At 43.8% G+C, this 19,693-nt stretch overlaps 1 protein-coding gene across 1 annotated transcript; it reads left to right on the forward strand.

Annotated features, from left to right (window-relative positions):
- Positions 1–4,418: 4,418 nt before the first annotated feature.
- On the forward strand, positions 4,419–17,833 carry fgfr4 (fibroblast growth factor receptor 4). Its single transcript, XM_015961246.3, has 21 exons — positions 4,419–4,643; positions 6,103–6,323; positions 9,180–9,370; positions 9,459–9,609; positions 9,687–9,737; positions 10,408–10,677; positions 10,769–10,858; positions 10,933–11,099; positions 11,213–11,336; positions 12,039–12,229; positions 12,312–12,450; positions 12,604–12,797; positions 12,956–13,101; positions 13,413–13,534; positions 13,615–13,725; positions 13,807–13,997; positions 15,372–15,494; positions 15,786–15,856; positions 15,963–16,100; positions 16,777–16,882; positions 17,245–17,833. Exons 2-21 carry the CDS (start codon positions 6,236–6,238, stop codon positions 17,419–17,421), a joined length of 2,841 nt encoding a protein of 946 aa, XP_015816732.1. The 5' UTR covers positions 4,419–4,643; positions 6,103–6,235; the 3' UTR covers positions 17,422–17,833.
- Positions 17,834–19,693: the final 1,860 nt, after the last annotated feature.

Here is a 19,693-nt window from a genome sequence, read left to right on the forward strand (position 1 = left end):
TGTCAGGCAGGGAGGCATTGGGTCCCATTTTTTCAAAGTCTTTGGTATGACCCGACCAGGAATTGAACACTGATCTCCCAGTCTCAGGGCGGACACTCTACCACTAGGCCACTGAGCTGGCCACATTTCTACTACACCAGAAATGTAGTAGTGGTGTGACTACGGTGGCAATCACCCTAAATACTTGACTGATTTTGTTATTTTTAGCTACTTAATGATAATACTGATAAATGATTTTTAGTCAGTTTATGTTTTTTTAACATTTTGTTGTTTTTTGTTTTTCATAAACAATTTGGTGTTTTTTTCTGGTGTTTCTGACATATTTAAAACATTTTATTTTGTTTTGACTTTAATCATTCTTTTTCTCCAAATTTCTGTAGTTTTTTTTCATTTTTGCACTATGTGGAGAGCTTCGAGCTGTTAAAAGTTGTTTTCACTCAAATACTGTCAGTAATTCTCATTTATTCTGTGTGTTTTGCTGTATTGATCTGCACATACAGACTCCCCTTGATGTTCCATTTGAGGGGAGGCTTTCATTCTGAATCAGACGACACAGTAATAAGTAAAGTTATTTATTAATTATAGTACATGCAGAATTGGAATTTTTGCCATATTGCACCTGTGGTTTGGAGAACTGATGAGAGTGTTGTATATGTACAAGTTTAATGTGGTTTCAGATGAAATTTTGCACATTTTCTCACAATTTAGGATTTGTAAAGATAGTCACCAAAGTTGAAAACCAACGTTTATTGAAAATTTTCTAAAACTGTGCAAATCATATAATTATGTCATTAGAATAAAATACAAGACCAGATATGCTATAAATGACATCAAATATATTAATAGCAACTTATAAAATGTCATAATAGCCTTCACTTCCTGTCAGATCATTGATTATGAGTTAGCTGTGTGCTAAATGATGCTTTATCCAGAAATTTTATTTTGAAATGTTTGAGCTTCTTCAAAACATGGTGTGTTTACTCTAAACGCTCATTTTAGAAGCACGTCAGTGGGCCTTATCTCTCTGTGTGTGTGTGTGTGTGTGTGTGTGTGTGTGTGTGTGTGTGTGTGTGTGTGTGTGTGTGTGTGTGTGTGTGTGTGTGTGTGTGTGTGTGTGGGAGAGGGAGAGAGAGAGAGAGAGAGAGAGAGAGAGAGGTGCTAAACCCCACCTGATTCTCATTAACATAACAACAAGATGCAATAACATTAACACCAATGTCCCCTCCCAAAACACATGTAGCTAATCAAACACACACACACCCACACACACACACACGCACACACAGAGCCCTTTTCTGCTTTATGACTTCCACTTGGACGGCCTCGCTTGTGTACTTTGACTTTTGCTATAAAGATCTGTCCGACCCAGAACTGCACATTGACGAGTCAAAGGTCAAATCTGGACTTTATTCCAGCATATAAATTTCTGCTTCATACCTGGGCCATGTGAGGAGTCTAACCTGCACGTAAAAGCAAACGGAGCATGCCTGTGGACTATTTCCTTGTTTTGGGATCTAGCTGGAGTTTTTACCCTGAGTTCGGTTTAGATCTTAGATTTAAAAACACGGGATTCTTTCGAGCACGCTTGTTGGTTTTTCTGGGTTCTTCATAACTTTCTTTCTCCTCTCTACACAACCTATTCCACATCAACAAAACAATCATTAAATGTAACGTGTGTAATGGTGGGATTACTGGGGTGGACGTTTCAATCAATTAATCAATCAATCAATCAAAGCTTTATTTATAAAGCGCCTTCTGCAACCCTGTCAGGAAGCCCAAGGCGCTGAACATGGTACAGTAGAAAGTTAAATATAGTGAATAAATCAGAAAATAAAAGAAATTCAAATTACAAAATAGGTGAAACTTTCTAGTAGAAGACAAATGTGTAAAACAAGGGATAGAGTGAACCAATGAAAACTGTGAAATAAAATCAACATAAAAGAGGGCCAAATTCAAACACGATCAGGACACGCCAAGCGGAGGAGGTGTGTTTTTAGGCGACTCTTAAAGACTGGCAGAGATGGAGACAGCCTAACTGAGGGTGGCAACTGGTTCCAGAGTGACGGTGCTAGGACTGAGAAAGCCCGGTCCCCACGAGTACGACACCTCAAACGAGGGACAGCGAGTAGGCCTTGGTCAGAGGAGCGCAGAGCGCGTGATGGGGAATGTCTGTTCAGGAGCGTGGCTAGATAGGGGGTGAGCACCACCCTGGATGAAATTAAAAACAAAGACGAGGAGTTTGAAGTGTGAACGATAGCAAACCGGAAGCCAGTGCAGGGAGGCCAGAACCGGACTGATGTGGTCCCGTTTCCTGGTCCCAGTCAGGAACCTGGCTGCGCTGTTCTGCACAACCTGTAGGCGACGCAGTGATGACTGACACAACCCTGCGTATAGAGTTGCAGTGATCAAGCCTAGAAATTACAAATGCATGCAGTTCCCGCGCCAGGTGGGCTCTCGACAGCATAGGCTTGATTTTTGCAAGGCGTCTCATGTGAAAGAAACTGGACCGGATCACAGAGTTGATGTGAGCATTAATTTTCACCCCCAAACTGGTGACAACTGGTTTTGAGTAGGGAGAAAGAGGGCCATGATCAACATAACGATCCACATTCCTGCTGCTGGGGTGAAAAACAATGAGTTTACTGGAACACAAGTGTAGCATGCAAGTTTCAGGAATTGTTAAGGATTTATTCAAAAACATGTTCAGACCTCAGCTATTCCAGAACCATGCAGACACGCGTCTGGTCTGCAGAAACCTCCACGTTTCAAGTTTCCCACAAATTTTAGCAGAAATTCCAACTGGAGGTGAAGCTGTTACGCTGTTTGAGCTCCTCTAACCACTTACTTCCACTAACCTCACACCTCAGAGGGTCCATGATCCTGTGAATCATGGAATATCACATAGAACTGGAAAAACTCTACAAACACAGAACTCCCTAACTGTTTCCACTGAGTTCTCTGTGCACTGTTGGAAATAATGTTCTGTTTCACCAAGACCACATGTAGAGATGAAGTGTGTGTGGATCAGTATCAAGCTGCAGCTGACATTATTTATTTGTCATAATAAAATGCAGTCAAATATCTAAAAATAGACACCAGAGGGAGATCTTCTGTTTTTATTATTATATTTTCTATTACATTTGTAGCACAGACCTGTTGAGAAACAAAAAATAAAGGCCTTATTAGTATTTATTTTTCATTTTAATGAATTAGAGTGATTTACCAGCAAAAAAGGTATTTGTTCTGCATTTTATTGGAGTTAAAATCACATAAATCAACTGGAGATTATGATTTTATCATAAAATCCCCCAATTGTTCTATGTTTAGTCTCTTTATCACCTTTCTCTCATCTATTTTCCTCCTTGTTTTTTTATTTTTTATTCCCTTGTTTGATTTCCAGTCAACTCCAAGAGGCTCTAGCAGTTTTTTGATGTCGGATCCATTTATTTCAACATATAATCCGTATTTCTGAAGCTGGGAAACATTAACCCAAATCTTTGATGTGGAGGGAGAGCGTGTTAAGCTGATAAAACCGGGATTTATCAGGATTTCTCTTGAGTCTTTGCAGCAGCTAACAGGATTACTCAGTCTTTTCACTGATGCAATTAAAACACGGAGACAATTTTCGCGCTCGCTTAATTGAATGTGCTCTCTGAAGAGCAAATAATGCGCAATAAATTATTGGATTATATAATAAACTCGTTCGGAGGCGTGATTCATGAGTTTTTATTTGCTGCTTTGGTAAATTTGGAAATATTTAAAGTATTTTTTTAATTTATGTTGGGAATAAAATGTTGCTGTAAAAGTGGCGATTTCTTCCGCGCGCAGCGGAGAGGAGGAGGAAGGGGTGCCAGCTCTTCAGTGGGGCGGGATAGGGCTGTGTGTGTGTGTGTGTGTGTGTGTGCGCGCGCGCGTGTGTGTGAAAGGGGGGTTACGGGGGTGAACCCTCCCCTTTCCCTCCCCCGGCTGCTCTCAGACCATTGTTGTTGTGATTGCCGTCCAGAGAGCAGCGCAGTGTTGTAGCCGGAGCAGGTCTGAGCTCATCTCTCTCTCTCTTTCTTGTTCCTCTGCTGAAGGGAGACGAGCTAAAAGGAGCTTCCCACATTTCAGCAGTGTAGAGCTCAGATCTGAAGCTCAAACCAGGAGAGGAGCGTTTCCAGAAGCAGTGCGTAAAGACGCAGAGTCGGGACTCAGTCTGAATTGGGGACACGTTTTTCCCTCTCAACCGTGCCAGTTTGACTTTCCCCTACATCGGATTCGTTTTCACCACGAAGGGAGTGGACATACTCCTGAAGACTCAAACCCCTCTTGGGTTTGGTGTTTGGGTTCATTTCTCATGGATTTCTGAGCGCAGCGGCGGACTTTGCCCCTGGGGATCGCAGCTCCTTTCCCGGTCACCAGCAGCTCCCAGCAGCTGTCGCTCATGTTCCAGGGGGCTGCTTCTGACGGATTTATCACCTCGACTTCAGTTTCAGTGGGATACACCTAAGCTGAAACCTGCACGGACTCCACTCACACGGAAGGACAGCACGTATTTTAAATGAATATTCCGATATTTCCTGGATTTCACCGGAACAAGGAGTGATTAATCCCCCCCTCTCCCTCTTTTTGCTGGTACCAGTCATCCCAGACCGGGAGAAAAGGTGGGTGAAAACAGACTGGGACAGCTGGAGATGGTTGGAGAAGGGGTGTTTCATTCATTTTCAGTACACATATTAAATAAATCATCATTTAAAACTGATTTTCTACCACTTCCTACAATTCAAACCCTTCCGCCACCGTTTGTCTGCCTTGTTTAATGAAATAAATCAGGGTTGAAGGCTCCACGCAGGATTTCACGTCATTAAATCAATGTCTGAGGCGCAAACTACCAAACAAGTCAGCAGATTCTGAGCGGAGTTTGAACTTTGTCAGACAGCAGAGCACAGCAAATAGTAAACAGACAGAAAGTAGAAGTGTTTTCATAGTAATTTGGAGCAAACAGGATGAGTGACTGGAAGACGCGTGCGAGCCCAGTGGGTTCTGATATAAATAGAATTGGAGTTCTGCTGCTTTTGGCCCCTCTGACCAACACGAGCAGTTTGGGACCAACAGGATTTGTTCATTACGCGTGAATTAGGTGACAGAAACACGCAGTGACGCCATGCACTGCGTTATGTTGTTATTAAATTAGAATAAAGTGGAACTGTTTTGGCTCCAGCAGCAGAGTTCAGCAGCGTGGCAGCGGAATTGAGAGGAAAAAAGTTTTCCAGTCGCTAATTGAGGAAGAAAACGTTTCATTCAGCAAGCTTGTTCTTAAAGCGGGATGTGTGCGCGCGCAGTTCGCGTGCGCACCGGGGTCTGGCGCCGCAGCTCAGCTGGCGCAGCGTGCCACAGAAAAATCCCTGTTTCATTCCTTTAGCTCTTACAGCCAGACTAGTCTAGACTGGTATTAATAAATTAATTAACACATAAATAAACTCCATCAGGTTTAATCTGAGCTGCAATATTCTCACATTTCCTTTTCTCTTATTGGCTCTTGAACATGTGGAAAACTAATAATCCAGTCAGTATTTTATCCTGAAAATCATTATTAGTTAGAACTTTTAAGACATTTTTAAAAATCAATCCAAGAAATAAAAAAATGCACAATTTTCCTAATTGAACCTCCTGTTTGAGTGGATTTTAAACAGAGATGTTTTTGATTTAAAGCTGTTTTCATGTTTGTTATTTCCCCTCCATCAGCAGCAGAGACCGAGCTGCTGCTGCTGCAGCTCCCTGGCAGGTTTCAAGTGTTTTCCTAGTAAGGGTCCATTATCCCTGGTCAGACTGAGCGCCGTCCATTGACAAACAGCAGACAGCAACAGCCCTGCTCCTTATTCATGAGAGCCTGGACAATGTGAGACAGACAGAGGGACAGTTAGCAGGACATCTGGTTGAGAATACAGCTCGCAGTCAAAACAGCCGCTCTCTCTGGAGCTATTTGTCCGGACAATTGTTTGTGTTTTTGCCATCTGGTTTAAAAGTGAACAGAAAGGTTTGTGTCTTTAGCTGCAGCCAGACTCAGACTCAGGTTTCTGATCAGCAGATAACCGTCTCTCTTGTGTTTCTTTGCTCCTGCAGGATCCAGGTTTAGAGGCTCTGTGGGTTCCTGAGGTTTCCAATGCCAGGGATCGGTGTGTGAGGCGCTTTCCAGGCTACCAGCTGGTACTTTAGAAGCTTTTAACCAGAAAGACACACACATCACAACCAGAAGATGGTGAAAGTCTGCATGTTCTGTGTTATCCTGCTCTGTTTGGTGGACAGAGTCACAGCCAGAGCCATTGATCAGATAAAAGCTAAAGGTAAGAATGGTTTCATTCAAGTTTGTCAAAGAAGTTGTCAAAGAAGTTTGACATTTTGTGTTTAAGCAGAAACAAGCTGAAGGAGCTACCCTTCTTCTGTTACCAGAACTTGTTTGGTCCACTTTCTCCTTTTGGAAAGTTCAGGTTTCATGAGTCCAGAGGAAGTCAGGGTGGCAGCAAATCTAAAGCGAGAGGCTGGGGTTCGTAGGAGCGACAGAGTCGGAAGCTCAGGGTGTTTCTGCTGCTGTAAAGTGCGCTACCTGATTCATTCGAGGCCCTCGGGCTCGGAAGTGTAAATCTGCCTGGCTGTGTGCCAGCTGGAGGGGACGGGGAGGGGTGGTTTCATTGACGCTTTACAGAAAAACACTCCAGCGACAAGCTACACAGTGTTGCATTACAGCCCCACTTGTATGTTTTACGTGTTTTTAAAAACCAGCTGAGCAACGTTTTCAAAGCAAACATAATCCTCAAAGGAGGTTCTAAAGCGTCTCAGAATGATCTGGACCTTCCCTTCTGAGCTGCAGCTCTTGTTGAAAGCGTTCAGACCTCGTCTCCTCTCAGAGTCGTCACAGGTGTCTGGATCCAAATCCTAAATTCACTTTCTGTGAATTTGCAAATGAAATAAAGGTAAAATGTTGATGATCTGAGTCGTGATTCAGACACTTTGTAACAAACGTGAACTGTTTACGATCAGATTGTGTTTGCAATCAGTCATATGCTTCTGTGAGGAGTTGTCATTCATGCCACTTCAGTGATTTTTGATAAAAATTGTGCATTTTCCTCCCAGTATTGTCTCCATTTCTGCTGAAAAACCAGCATATGTTGTGTCTTGGTGCTGGTTTAGATACTGGACCAGCATCATATGCTTGGTTAACATTCACAGCACAGTGATGTACTGGTTTTAGAGCTTTGTAGCCTCATGTCCTGCTGCAGGACCATGGCGAGTTGCTCAGACTGCTGACTTCTCTCGTTTCCTCTACAAACTTCAGCATTTTTAATCATTTTTTCCAACCTTGAGGGTCTCTTCATACCTAATTTGTCCATCTTATTTTCAAGATCGGTCCTATGATCACTGAAATAAAGAACAATTCTAAATTTAAATAACAAGGATTGAAGATTTCGAGCTACTTAAACTGCAGGTTTAGTTTTTGATTTGAGATTACTCTAAGAACAGCTGCTCAGGGGTCAGGTCATTAAACACACGTCTGTTATATTTTTATCTTAAAGATGGTGAGTTTTTCTAAACTTCCTTATTTTCAAGCAGTACTGCATAAAAAACTACTTTCCTCTCAGTTTCTCATCCCTGTTAAGCAAAAACAGTATAGGTCGTTAAACTCTTGGCAGGTCACATGCTCCTGTGACTGAACCCTTTCATGTAAAACAGCGTATTCCATATTTGTCTCTGGTTTCTGGGTATACTCTTCATGTGGCTTTCCTGACACACATCTACCCTCAGTTACGCAACGTGAACCAGTCCAAATCCGAGCTGCAGACTCGTTTGATTTGAAGAACACAGAAGGAGTGTTCTGTAGCCTCTTGGTATTAATCTGACCCTGATTTGACGTGCATACCGTGTGGTGGTGGGGGGGTGGGGGTCTGAACTGGGACATCAAGCTCAGAGCTCTGCTGTAGTTTGTTGTGCTGTGTTTTGTGTTGTTTGCCCTCTCGCCTCTGGGTGATAATTCACACTCCGTTGTAAGTTCAACTCCAGGGCACCGTCCCTGTCCCTGCAAGTTCATTAGCGCGGTTGTGTTTCATCTCCGCCGAGGACTGGCTCGGCTGCTCCTTCAAAATTAGAAACACACACGAGAAGCCAGTAGTGTTTTCAATTCTCTGGTTCAAATAGACAAAACACATCCTCTAATGTGTTTGACCAGCCACCGCGTGTGATTTTTCACTCACAAGGTTGTATATTTGTTCCTGAAAGCATTACCCACATGCACTCTGAGAGATTAGACTGAAAGGCAGCACTTCACTGCGATCAGGGAACAGATTGGCTTTTCACTTAGCGCTCGCAGGAAGCAATCAGATAGAAAATTGCTCGTCCTGAGTGACTGAGCTGCAACCGAGGTCCCCGGGCAGGGTTCTCGTATGCTCGGACTGTGGCTGTAGCTGGGTCAAACATCTCTGGTTGTTGTTTAGGAACATGGCATGCTTCTGTTACTGGGCCTTTAGGGGTAAACAGAAACCTTCAGCCACATGCAAAATGTTGTTTAAGCATCCATTTATAAGTATTTGTAAACCTCAGTTTGGAGAAAAAGGCATGATTTTCAACCAGAGTGATAAGCTAAAGGCTAGGTTGAGTGCTACCAAGACCAAAGTGGATTACTGCTGCATTAAAACAACTGTTTGAAGGTTTATGAAACACTGAGGTATGGAGTTATTTTATGTTGACAAAAGTCTGTTTTGGGGCTGTGGTGGACTAGCCATTAGCTTATCAATCTGATCAAAACTTCTCTGTTTCCAACGATGGTTTCCAAGAGCTGAGGTTCTTCTACTAGTGGATTGCCACAGGGGAGTTATTTCCACTGAAAACCTCTTTAAAAGGCTTCATTTTAAGATTAAATATGCTGCGTTAGGGGGTTAGGGTTAGAGACTCGGAAACATTCAGATTCATTATGGAAATTCTGTCACTCACATTTGTTCATATGGTCCTCGCGGATCAGGCTAACTACTTTTCTGATGATATTTTTTGCATTTGTATTAGCTTTTCAGACACTGCAACTTTGTGAGTGAGTGACTCATTTAATGTGATTTAAACTGATAAAATGTGTTAGAATAGCACATTTTTAGTGCAGTTTTCACTACACATTACGTAGAAATGTGGATTTTGATTCAGGTGCTTTTTTTCTCCAGATCTCCGTTTGTCCAGGCCTCTTATTGTGCCCGGTTACCCGGAAAACACCACGGGCATGGTGGGTGGTCAGGCATCATTGGTGTGTAAGGTGCACAGGCCTGCCTCCACCAAGGTGCAGTGGCTGAAGAGGAACGACTCTAGTAACCCAGAGCGAAGCCAGGGAGGATCGCCTCACATCAGGGCCCTAACAGTGAGAACACATCTGCAAACTTCTCCTACATTGCAGTTTTATCTGTAATGTTGTGCAACAATAAACAACCATTTTCCCTGTTTTACAGCCCCTTCAAAGTAATGGGTCAAAGGTGAACACACTCCATCTGTCCAATATCAGTGAGGAGGATGCAGGCGAGTACATCTGCATGGCTGAGAGCACTCACGCTGGACAGACGGTTCAGGCCATGCAGTCGGCGTGGCTACAAGTCCTTCCTGGTGAGACTGTAGTTCTGAAAGTGATCCATTGTTGCTTTAATGCTACAACTTTCATAAATGAGGCTCTCTTTGCACAGGTATCGTCATTTCTCAAACCGTAAAAATGACAGCAGCTGAAATCCCATCAGGTAACTTTCATCTGCTAAACTTTAACCTAATCAGAACACCTGCTCGTTTAAATCGATTTTATGTGAAGGACAACAGTAAATTTCAGTGGCTGGCATTGTACAGCGGCCATCTGTGTGTGGAGTGGGGGGGGGGGGGGGGGTCGCCTCTTCTTTCACTCTCTTACATCTCCAGTGAACCTTCACCACCCCTCAGGTCGAAACTCTCCGTCCTCTGTCACTTTGGAACATGTTCATTAGCTTCAGACTCTCTTCCTGCTTGTTGCTTTGCCACTTTTCTGGAGTGAGAAAGGAAGGGAGGGAGTTTTGCAGGGTTAGCTGTATCATTCTCAGTCTCACAATAACCCACAGACACAAGAGGAAGAGGAGGAGGAGGGGTCAGGGAGGAAGGTTTGAGAGGAGGAGGGTCAGGTCATTAAGGCCTTGGTCTCCATGGTAATTTCATTGTGCTTGTGTGTATGTAGGGATGGCAAATAATGGGGTTGAGGAGTTGAAGGTCATAGTTGAGGGGAATGACTATTAGATTAGGGTGGGAGGCCTGCTGCTTTGTGATGCTTTATGTAAAACAACAAAGGAAACACAAAGAACGTGATACTTTTTTAAAAAAATCACAGAAAAACAAAGGTGTCGGTGGGCTTTTCGCTCAGTTTGCTAATGTCTCTGGTTTGAACAGAAGTTCTTGACGATCTCGGCGAGGACACCACGGAGCACCTTCTGCTTGAGCCGGGAAACGTTCTGAAGCTGCGCTGCGACTTGAAGACGCGACCTGGCATGGCAATGAACTGGTACAGGGACGGGGTGCGGCTTCTGCCAACAACCCGTATCCAGATGCGAGGAGCCACCATGGAGATCACAGACGTGACCTACGATGACTCAGGAGTTTACGTTTGTGTTCTTAGAGGCACCAAAAATCCAGTGAGGAATTTTACCATCACTGTGGCGGGTAAGGGAACCAAATCTAAGCGCTCTGATTTTAAGGTTCACCAAAGGACTTGGAGACTGAAGCATCAAGCTCTTCTTGTGCTTGTTTCTAGACACTTTAGGGTCAGGAGACGATGATGAGGACGATGGCTTAGAGGATTCATCCGCTGAGATTGAAAATGACCAAGTTTACATCTCCAGAGGTGCGTTGTTTGATTGCTAGAAACAAGTCTGTCATTCTGACTAAGATCTCACTGGTTGGTCTTTGTCTCTGCAGGTCCCTACTGGACCCACACCCAGCGAATGGAGAAGAAGTTGTACGCCGTGCCTGCAGGAAACACAGTGAAGTTCCGCTGCCCAGCCATGGGCAGTCCAATCCCAACCATCCACTGGCTCAAAAACGGACGTGAATTCAGAGGAGAGCACCGCATCGGGGGCATTAAGGTGAGGGCATCTACAAGTTTGTGACCAACAGGACTCTGAGCTGTATGGCTCAGGAGCTGGAAGCGTTTTTTTCGTTGCTTATCGGTTTATGATATTTCTTCTGTGTGGGGAAGCTGAGGCACCAGCACTGGAGCCTGGTGATGGAGAGTGTCGTGCCCTCAGACAGAGGAAACTACACCTGCGTGGTGGAGAACAAATATGGATCTATTGCTCACAGCTACGTTCTTGATGTCTTGGGTAAGACACCTACTGTTCTTTATATTCGTTCATTTGGTTGCTGCAGACATGCCGAGCATCAATTGGAGGTTTGGTTTGGGTTCATTCTTTAGAATTCTAGAGACAACAAAAGCTTTTCTCATTTCTTACCAACGGTATTCTTGGCAGCGGTATGGACAAACAATTGAGCTTTCAAGTCCGACTCCTGTCTGCGAGGGGAAAAATTTTAGGGGTGACCAGAAGGTGACAGGAATGCCTGGCATCAGCCATGACATGCAGGACAGTCAGGCGTCCGCTTCAGTTTTCTACCTGATTTGTGATGAGAAACGGAGGAGGGCAGCGGCTTGTTTGTTCATTTGTTTCCTGGCTGTTTACCACGGGGTCAGTTTCCACCCCAGCTGATGGGGGAGAAGACTAACGAGACAACTAACAAGATCAGAGAGCAAGGGTGGCAGCAGATCAAAGAGACCAGTGACAGAGAGGCATGCTAATGGAACAATTCCATCCCAAAATGATATTTCCTGTTCTATTGCCAGTGCAGAAGCACATTAAAGAGCATTTTGACAATTGCTGGCTATTCTGAGACATCTGTTCACTAAGGAGCCACATTTACTGGCTGTTAAATACCTAAATACGTCTGACCGCTTTACTTCCTGCAGCAGTCAAAATGTTCTTTCAGTAGATCCTGCTAACTTTCCGCAATTTTCTCTCTTTTTGATGTAGAGCGCTCCCCCCACAGGCCCATTCTGCAGGCTGGCTTACCTGCCAACACCACAGCAGTTGTAGGCAACGACGTCCAGTTCCACTGCAAGGTCTACAGCGACGCCCAGCCTCACATTCAGTGGCTCAAGCACATAGAGAGGAACGGCAGTCGCTACGGCCCCGATGGGACTCCCTACGTTCAGGTCCTTAAGGTTGGTCTCGGACAGATTACTTGATCAGAAGAATTAAATCCCTTGTTGTGTATATTTATGTGTTCCTGTTGCTCTTTTGCAGACCGGCAGCCTGAACATGTCTGAGGTGGAGGTGCTCTACTTGTCCAAGGTTACCATGGAGGATGCAGGAGAGTACACCTGCCTGGCGGGTAATTCAATCGGGTTTGCCCACCAGTCGGCCTGGCTCACCGTCCTCTCAGGTAAAAGGAAACGGCACCTAGAGCACCTGCTGTAGAAAACAAAACCCTAGATTAGAAGCCTGGTGTTTCACAAGAAGAATCTTCAGCTGATTAAACGGATTTATGCTGTCTTCATCTGCTGGTAACTATTGATTAAATGTGCCATCTCTGCAGAGGAAGAAGCAGCCGAATCCATGGAGACCATGGAGACCAAGTACACTGACATCATCATCTACGCCTGCGGATTTGTGGCTTTGATCATGGCCATCGTTATCGTGGTGTTGTGTCGGATGCAGGTCCATCCTAGGACAGAGCCTTTTGATGCCCTTCCTGTCCAGAAGCTGTCCAAGTTTCCTCTTCGTAGACAGGTATGACTTTAATCTGAGTATGCGGGGCTTTTGCTGAGTCACGGGCTAGCTGGACATCTATGGTTATGTAGAAACCATGGAGGTATCATCTATAAAGTTTAAGCTTGCCATGTGTACAAGAGGGCTGATGTGTACGTTTACGTTTTTTTTCCCTGTAGTATTCAGTGGAGTCCAACTCATCAGGAAAGTCCAGCGCGTCTCTGATGAGGGTGGCTCGCCTCTCGTCCGGCTGTTCGCCCATGCTGGCCGGAGTTATGGAGTTTGAGCTGCCTTATGATCCAGACTGGGAATTCCCAAGAGACAAGTAAGTTACCCTTAGTGTAAGCACACTTCTGTTGTCATTTGAAGAAACAAAGCAATGTTCCGAAATTGGGTTTCTATCTAAATTTGAAGAAACATAATATTTGAAAAGCTGAGGCTCAGTATTCAGGTTTCGTGTGGCTGTTCAGATCCAGACTCATTAAAAATTGTAGCTCTTGAATCTTGTGGGTTCCCAAAATTAGACCATGTTTGGCTCCTGCCAACCTATAGTTTAAGAAACCAGAGGTTCAAATTATGGATTTGCATGGTTTTTATTTGGACATACTTATTTTCTCTTGATGTCCCCTTCTCTAGTTTAACGCTGGGAAAACCTCTAGGAGAAGGCTGCTTCGGTCAGGTGGTCCGAGCTGAAGCTTTTGGCATCAACAAGGACGGCTCGGAGCAGTCCACCACAGTGGCAGTCAAGATGCTCAAAGGTAGGTTGAGAAGTGATTGGTCCAGTCGGCAATCTGTGTGAAAGCCACTTCTTCTAAACAAAGGAACATTTCTTCCTCAGATGATGCCACAGACAAGGATCTAGCAGATTTGATTTCGGAAATGGAGCTGATGAAAGTGATGGACAAGCACAAGAACATCATCAATCTACTGGGGGTTTGCACACAGGATGGTGAGCTTATCTTGGTTTATTGGATGTCCCAGTTTGAGTTATCCCAAACCCAGAGTCTAAAGTATCAGCGTTTCCCCTCAGGCCCTCTGTATGTGCTGGTGGAGTATGCCTCTAAAGGCAGTCTGAGGGAGTACCTGCGGGCCAGGCGACCTCCAGGCATGGATTACACCTTTGATGTGACAAAGGTGCCTGAGGAGCAGCTCACCTTCAAAGATCTGCTGTCTTGTGCATACCAGGTGGCCCGAGGGATGGAGTACCTGGCTTCTAAAAGGGTGGGTTCGCTTGAAAGAGTGGAAACGACATCTGAGTGTCAGTAAATATGTCCAAGAAGAATTTATGCACGTGAAGTGGTGCATTGTCAATCTACAGACGAAAGTATGGAGAGATGGCGGCTGATTTATGGCCGAACGAGAATCAAACACTCGTTTTCTTTTCATTTAAGAAACTTTTCTAAAAGGACAATTGAGTTTTCATCAGTCTAAATCAGTTGGACCTGCTCAAGTGAGAACTGGGAACATTAGGATATTTGTTTTGCAGGAATCAAAAAGCTTGATAATAAACACATCAGACGTATGAGCCCTGATGTTTTTGGGTAGTAAGTGATTAATTTTTTTTCCCTCTAAATCTCAATGGCAGGACCAGCTGTTCTCCGCTACTTTCTCCCCCTCCCCTCCCCCATTTTCTCGAGTCCTTTCATTTTCCCCAGCATGCATTCTGTGTGTGTGTGTGTGTGTGTGTGTGTGTGTGTGTGTGTGTGTGTGTCTTATCAACACGTCTCTTTGTCTGCCAGCCGGTGTCTCAGACAGGCATTCCTGAGCAGCGAGCTGCTGCTGCAGCTTCGGTCCTGTTTACTCTTCTCCATCCATCTGCCTGGCCCTTTGCTTGCAGGGCTTTGTCCTTTTTAGCGCTGCCATAAATCTGTTAGCAAACAGGCAGCGGCAGCCATCGTCTGGCATCAGGTTTCGGCTCTGCTGCCTCCTAAGAATGCTGGAGCCTAAAACTAACCCTCAATTATGGAGAGACCCACAAACCGAGAACGGTTCACTTTGACCGTCCCCACAAGTCCCAAGTCTATTTCGAATGAAAACCAAAATAAACTTAATAACATACATTCGATGTGGGCAAACAGTGCTTTCTTTTTTCCTCCTACGGGGTTGTTTTTTCTTTAAACTCCAGGATTTCTATATAAAGGCATTTATGTTTTTGTGGAATTCACTAAAATGAGGCCCCGTGAGTCTGTTTTAGACTTCAGAGTCTTTCTTATTTTTGGATAAAATCAGCAATAATTTTCTGCCTCCGTTAAATCCTATTCTTGATCCTTAAAATCAAGAAACCAGACAAGACGGATGGCGGTGCGTTTGCGTTAAACTCAGCTCTCTGTGACTCTAAAACCTAAAATAATGAAGTTGTTTTTCTACCTTCTTGTGTAATCACCTTAGTAGTTTAAAAAAGCTTCTGCAGGAAGCAGAACAAACGAGAACAAGACATTGAGCAAGAGAAATGGGCACCAACAGAAAGAATTGCATTTCTACTATTTTAATTAAATCTGAAGGATTGAAACTTTACGGTAATCTTCTGATCTTGAGATGATGCAGTCGCTCATAAATTCACGTTCTGTTTTTTTTTTTTTTTTGTCTCCTCCTCAGTGCATCCACAGAGATTTGGCAGCCAGGAACGTTCTGGTGACAGAAGACAACGTGATGAAGATCGCGGACTTCGGCCTGGCCAGAGGAGTACACCAGATTGACTACTACAAGAAAACCACCAACGTGAGTTTCTAGACGTACTTTCAGGAATTCATCAGTAGAAAAACTCAGATTTTTCCTTTTAATTTACAACATATTACCAAGACATATAAAAAATGGGTCTTTTAAACTCCTGAAGACAGATGTCTGATGTCCCCCTCAGACTGGCAGTAGGCTTAATGGGACTTAATTAGAAAAAAAAAGGGGATGAAGAGGGAGAAACAAGAGGGCACAGAGAGGCAGAGTGAGAATTTGATTGAAAACAACTAATGAGAAATGTGGCTCGGTCCCTGTAACATACTTGTCTCTCCGCAGGGACGGCTGCCGGTGAAATGGATGGCACCAGAAGCTTTGTTTGACAGAGTGTACACACACCAAAGTGACGTGTAAGTTCAGCCCCTTCATGTCCTGCCTAAACCTTAAAAAACCTAATGAACTCTCCAGGATGTTTCAGATCTGATCGGTTTTTGTTCTCCTTTTGTTTGAACTCAGGTGGTCGTTTGGGGTCCTGATGTGGGAGATTTTCACCTTGGGAGGCTCGCCGTACCCCGGCATCCCTGTGGAGGAGCTTTTTAAGCTGCTGAAGGAGGGACATCGCATGGATAAACCCTCAAACTGCACACATGAACTGTACGGAGAAACTGAATCACTTTCATTATATCAACGTTGGTAGAAAATCTCCTCTGAAATCCCTTTAGTTTAGACAGCACGTTCAATCCGGCTGACCGTGGAAAATAGTCTTCCACCCAATTCCTGCATTAGCCGCCGATAGAAAATAGATGACGAAACACTCAGATTAGAAAAGCCTGACAGGTCTACGTCACACTCAAGATGAACATTCATGGACTCACCCACCTTGGCTCACAACATGGAAGGCTGTCCAGGAAACAGCCTAGAACGTCTTGACTAGTAGACGCTGTTTCCATTAGCATCTCTGTTAGCATTAGCATCTCCACCACACAGCAGAACTCCTCCAGGCTTGTGGTTTTGTAGAGATAAAACGTCAGTGCTGCAGACCAAACAGAGTCAATGGTAGAGTTGCATTGCTGTTAGCCAATCAGAGAGGAGACGTCCAAATATCAGGAAACAAAAAAGAATAAGACCTCATGTCCTGCTATCCTCTGAACCCCTATTCTTTGGCTGACTTCTAAATCCTGAAAGAGGAGGGTCAGAGCCAATGCACTGAAAAAAGTTAACATGCATTTTCTAACAGACACATAACTTAACGCTAACTCCATCTTTCTACATTTATTAAGTACCTTTCCTAGTTTGCATAATGAAACTGATTAATCTTGTTTCTCTGCAGCTACATGATGATGCGTGAATGCTGGCATGCAGTTCCCACCCAGAGGCCAATTTTCAAGCAGCTGGTGGAGGAGCTGGACAAAGCGCTGCTGTCCATCTCTGATGAGGTGGGCTTTGTGCACGTGTGTTTCATCCATGATCTGCTGTCCAGATGCCCTCAGTGAATGAGATTAGAGCTCATTGATAGATTATTCATGTATTCATGCACTTGTAAACATTTAAAGGTAAACATAAAACTTTCAGAGTGAAATGTCCTGTTAAATCTTGGAGGGATTCGGCACATCTGTGCGTCTCATGGCAGGAAGCTGTTCTGGGAAAAGTGTGTTTAACGGAAGCTGAACCTCTTTGAGAACAGGCCAAATTCAATTTTCACTGTGTTGTTCTGCCAATTTCACACATTTTTTTATTCATTTTTTCCTGCTTTAAAATATCTCACCAGCTTTTCCTCTAATCTCCTTTCTCCCTGCAGTATTTGGACCTGTCAACGCCTTTCGAACAGTACTCCCCATCGTGTGAGGACACGTCCAGCTCCTGCTCGTCTGACAACGACTCTGTTTTTACCCACGATGCCTTGTCCACTGACCCCTGCCTTCTGGCCTACCAGGACGTACGCTCTCGGTTAGACACCAAAACGGCTCTCAGATAGACTCCTGAACACGTGCACAAAACACTAAAGAGACAACTGCTACAGCTGCATTTCTACAGTTTTTAAGCCCTTACATATGAGAAGACATTTATAGACATGGAGACAGATGAACACGTGCACGTGGAGCACTGAGGCCAGCAGGTTTTGTTGTAACGTGGAGGTTTGAGGGTGAAAGGAAGAGGAAAGTGGACTTTCAGCTGTGGCGCTGTGCAAGAAGTGGCATAGAAATCAGAAGACGCACTGCTTCTCCTAAACGCCTACGTCTTTTCTAAAGCAGCGGCGGACTACTTTCATCAGCCACAAACCTAAAACCAAGGTGTAAAACCCTCAGACATGAAGACATTTTTACAAAAAGATCTATTTTGCTATGATATGAAATTGATTGTTGATATAAATATCTATATATATTTTACTTTTCGTTGCTTATTTAAAAAGAAAACAGTCTTAAATCTCAGGATCTCTCATGCTAAGAAGTGGCTGTGGGGGCAGCAAAGGGCCTGAACCGACGAGTTCCTGTGAAGATATTAGAAATTTAAATATTCTATGTACATATCGATGACACGAAGACCAGCTGCCTTTTATAGATTTTTCTGAATGATAAGAAAATGAAGGTATTGGAGGCGAGAGGAGAGGAGAATTTAATCTCAAAGTGCCAAACTTGTCGCAGTAATCAAACAGTATTTTCTTTTTTTTTTATATCCCACAAGGTTGGAGCCACTCCCAAATCACAAACTCACAGCAGATGATGGTATTTTTTATTGTTTTTTTGCACAAGCAACTTCTCTAAACAGTCTGCACAAATAAAAGCCCCATTTTGAGCCATAAAACACAAAGTTTCCATCAGTAATCCGAGCTGGAAACGCATTCACTTTTTAAATTTGGGAATTCTTGGAATGAAACCCTTAATTATTATTTTTTCACACTGCAGAGGACTGAAGCGCCACACTGAGCCTGGTTGTTGTTTTTGTTGGTGGATGGATTCAGTTTTCCTGGATTTACTTTTTACGTAAAAAACTAAACAAAAAACAAGTTTTTTAATGACTCCCAAAACTCCGAGGCAGACTCGTTTAACTTGTAAACAAACGCATAAACTTCCAGACGACACGACGCGGGACTCCTTTTGTGGCGTTTGCTCTGCGATGAAGGCTTTTCCAGGGTGGGACGGACAGTTCACGAGGACTCTGAGGGGATGTGGCCCACTGTCACTGCTGAAGGAGGGTGTGTGTGTTGGGGGGTCAAAGCCTGTGTGATTGATTTCAAATAGAGAAGGGGGGGGAGGGACCCTCTATTGTCTGACTGTGACCCTTCACCCAGCTCAATCTGGTGGCGAGGGGACCTCAGGTCCGCAGCCCGGCCGGACAATGACAACCAGAGGGAGTTCTGGGGGGTTAGTTTGAGCTTGTGTGCAAATGAAGAGGCTCTTATTATGCTAATGTCTCCTCTTCTCTCCCCAAAGGTCCCCTATCTTTATCCCCAAAGCCTCCTTCTTTTAAATTACAAATCTTAATTCAGATGGGCCACTCCAACCCTAACCACCAGCGTCAGATGGGGTCAGCCCTTCTTCTGAAGTTACTGCAGACAAAACTATCAAACACGAAGTACAGCTGTGTGAGTTTGTGAGGCACCTCCAGCAGAGGGGCCGGTTCTGGGCTCCAAAACACAAACAGGATGTTTTTGTGTCTTCCCGTAACGTTTCCGTCAGCAGCGTGACGGGTGATTTTATTCCAAAATGTCTCCAATCCACCGTGTTTGTTTCTCTTTCTGTTTTCATCCATTCTCTTTGGAACGTCTCGTCCATTTTCACCGACAAATCCACTTTTCTTTCCTACATTCCACTTCCAGCTGTATTTTCTAACAATCATGTTCTTAAACATGTCAAGAAGAAAAATTATTTTAGAAAAATATCTAATTTATTTGTTTATTGTTTTGTTTTTATATTAAATAAAGTATAATTTAAAATAAAGCAGCTCTGCGTCGTTTCTGTCTCCTGACCTGTTTGAGCATAAACTGGAGGCTGACTGGATTATTTTTATTCCTGTCAGTTATTAATAAATGCCGCTGGAAGGTTTTTATTATGAATATTTTTATTTTATTCTAAAGCTCTTAAACAATATGCTCCCTGCGCAAAAACTGATTATTTCTGATTATAATCACTCACACTGAGTTTTTATGCTGGCTGAACATGAAAATAGTCTCCTACACCTATCTCCGGTATTAGCTTCGGATAGAAAATAAACGGTGAAACACGAGGATTTGAAAAGTCTGATAAATC

This window comes from Nothobranchius furzeri, chromosome 10, assembly GCF_043380555.1.
Source record: "Nothobranchius furzeri strain GRZ-AD chromosome 10, NfurGRZ-RIMD1, whole genome shotgun sequence".
Taxonomy (NCBI): domain Eukaryota; kingdom Metazoa; phylum Chordata; class Actinopteri; order Cyprinodontiformes; family Nothobranchiidae; genus Nothobranchius; species Nothobranchius furzeri.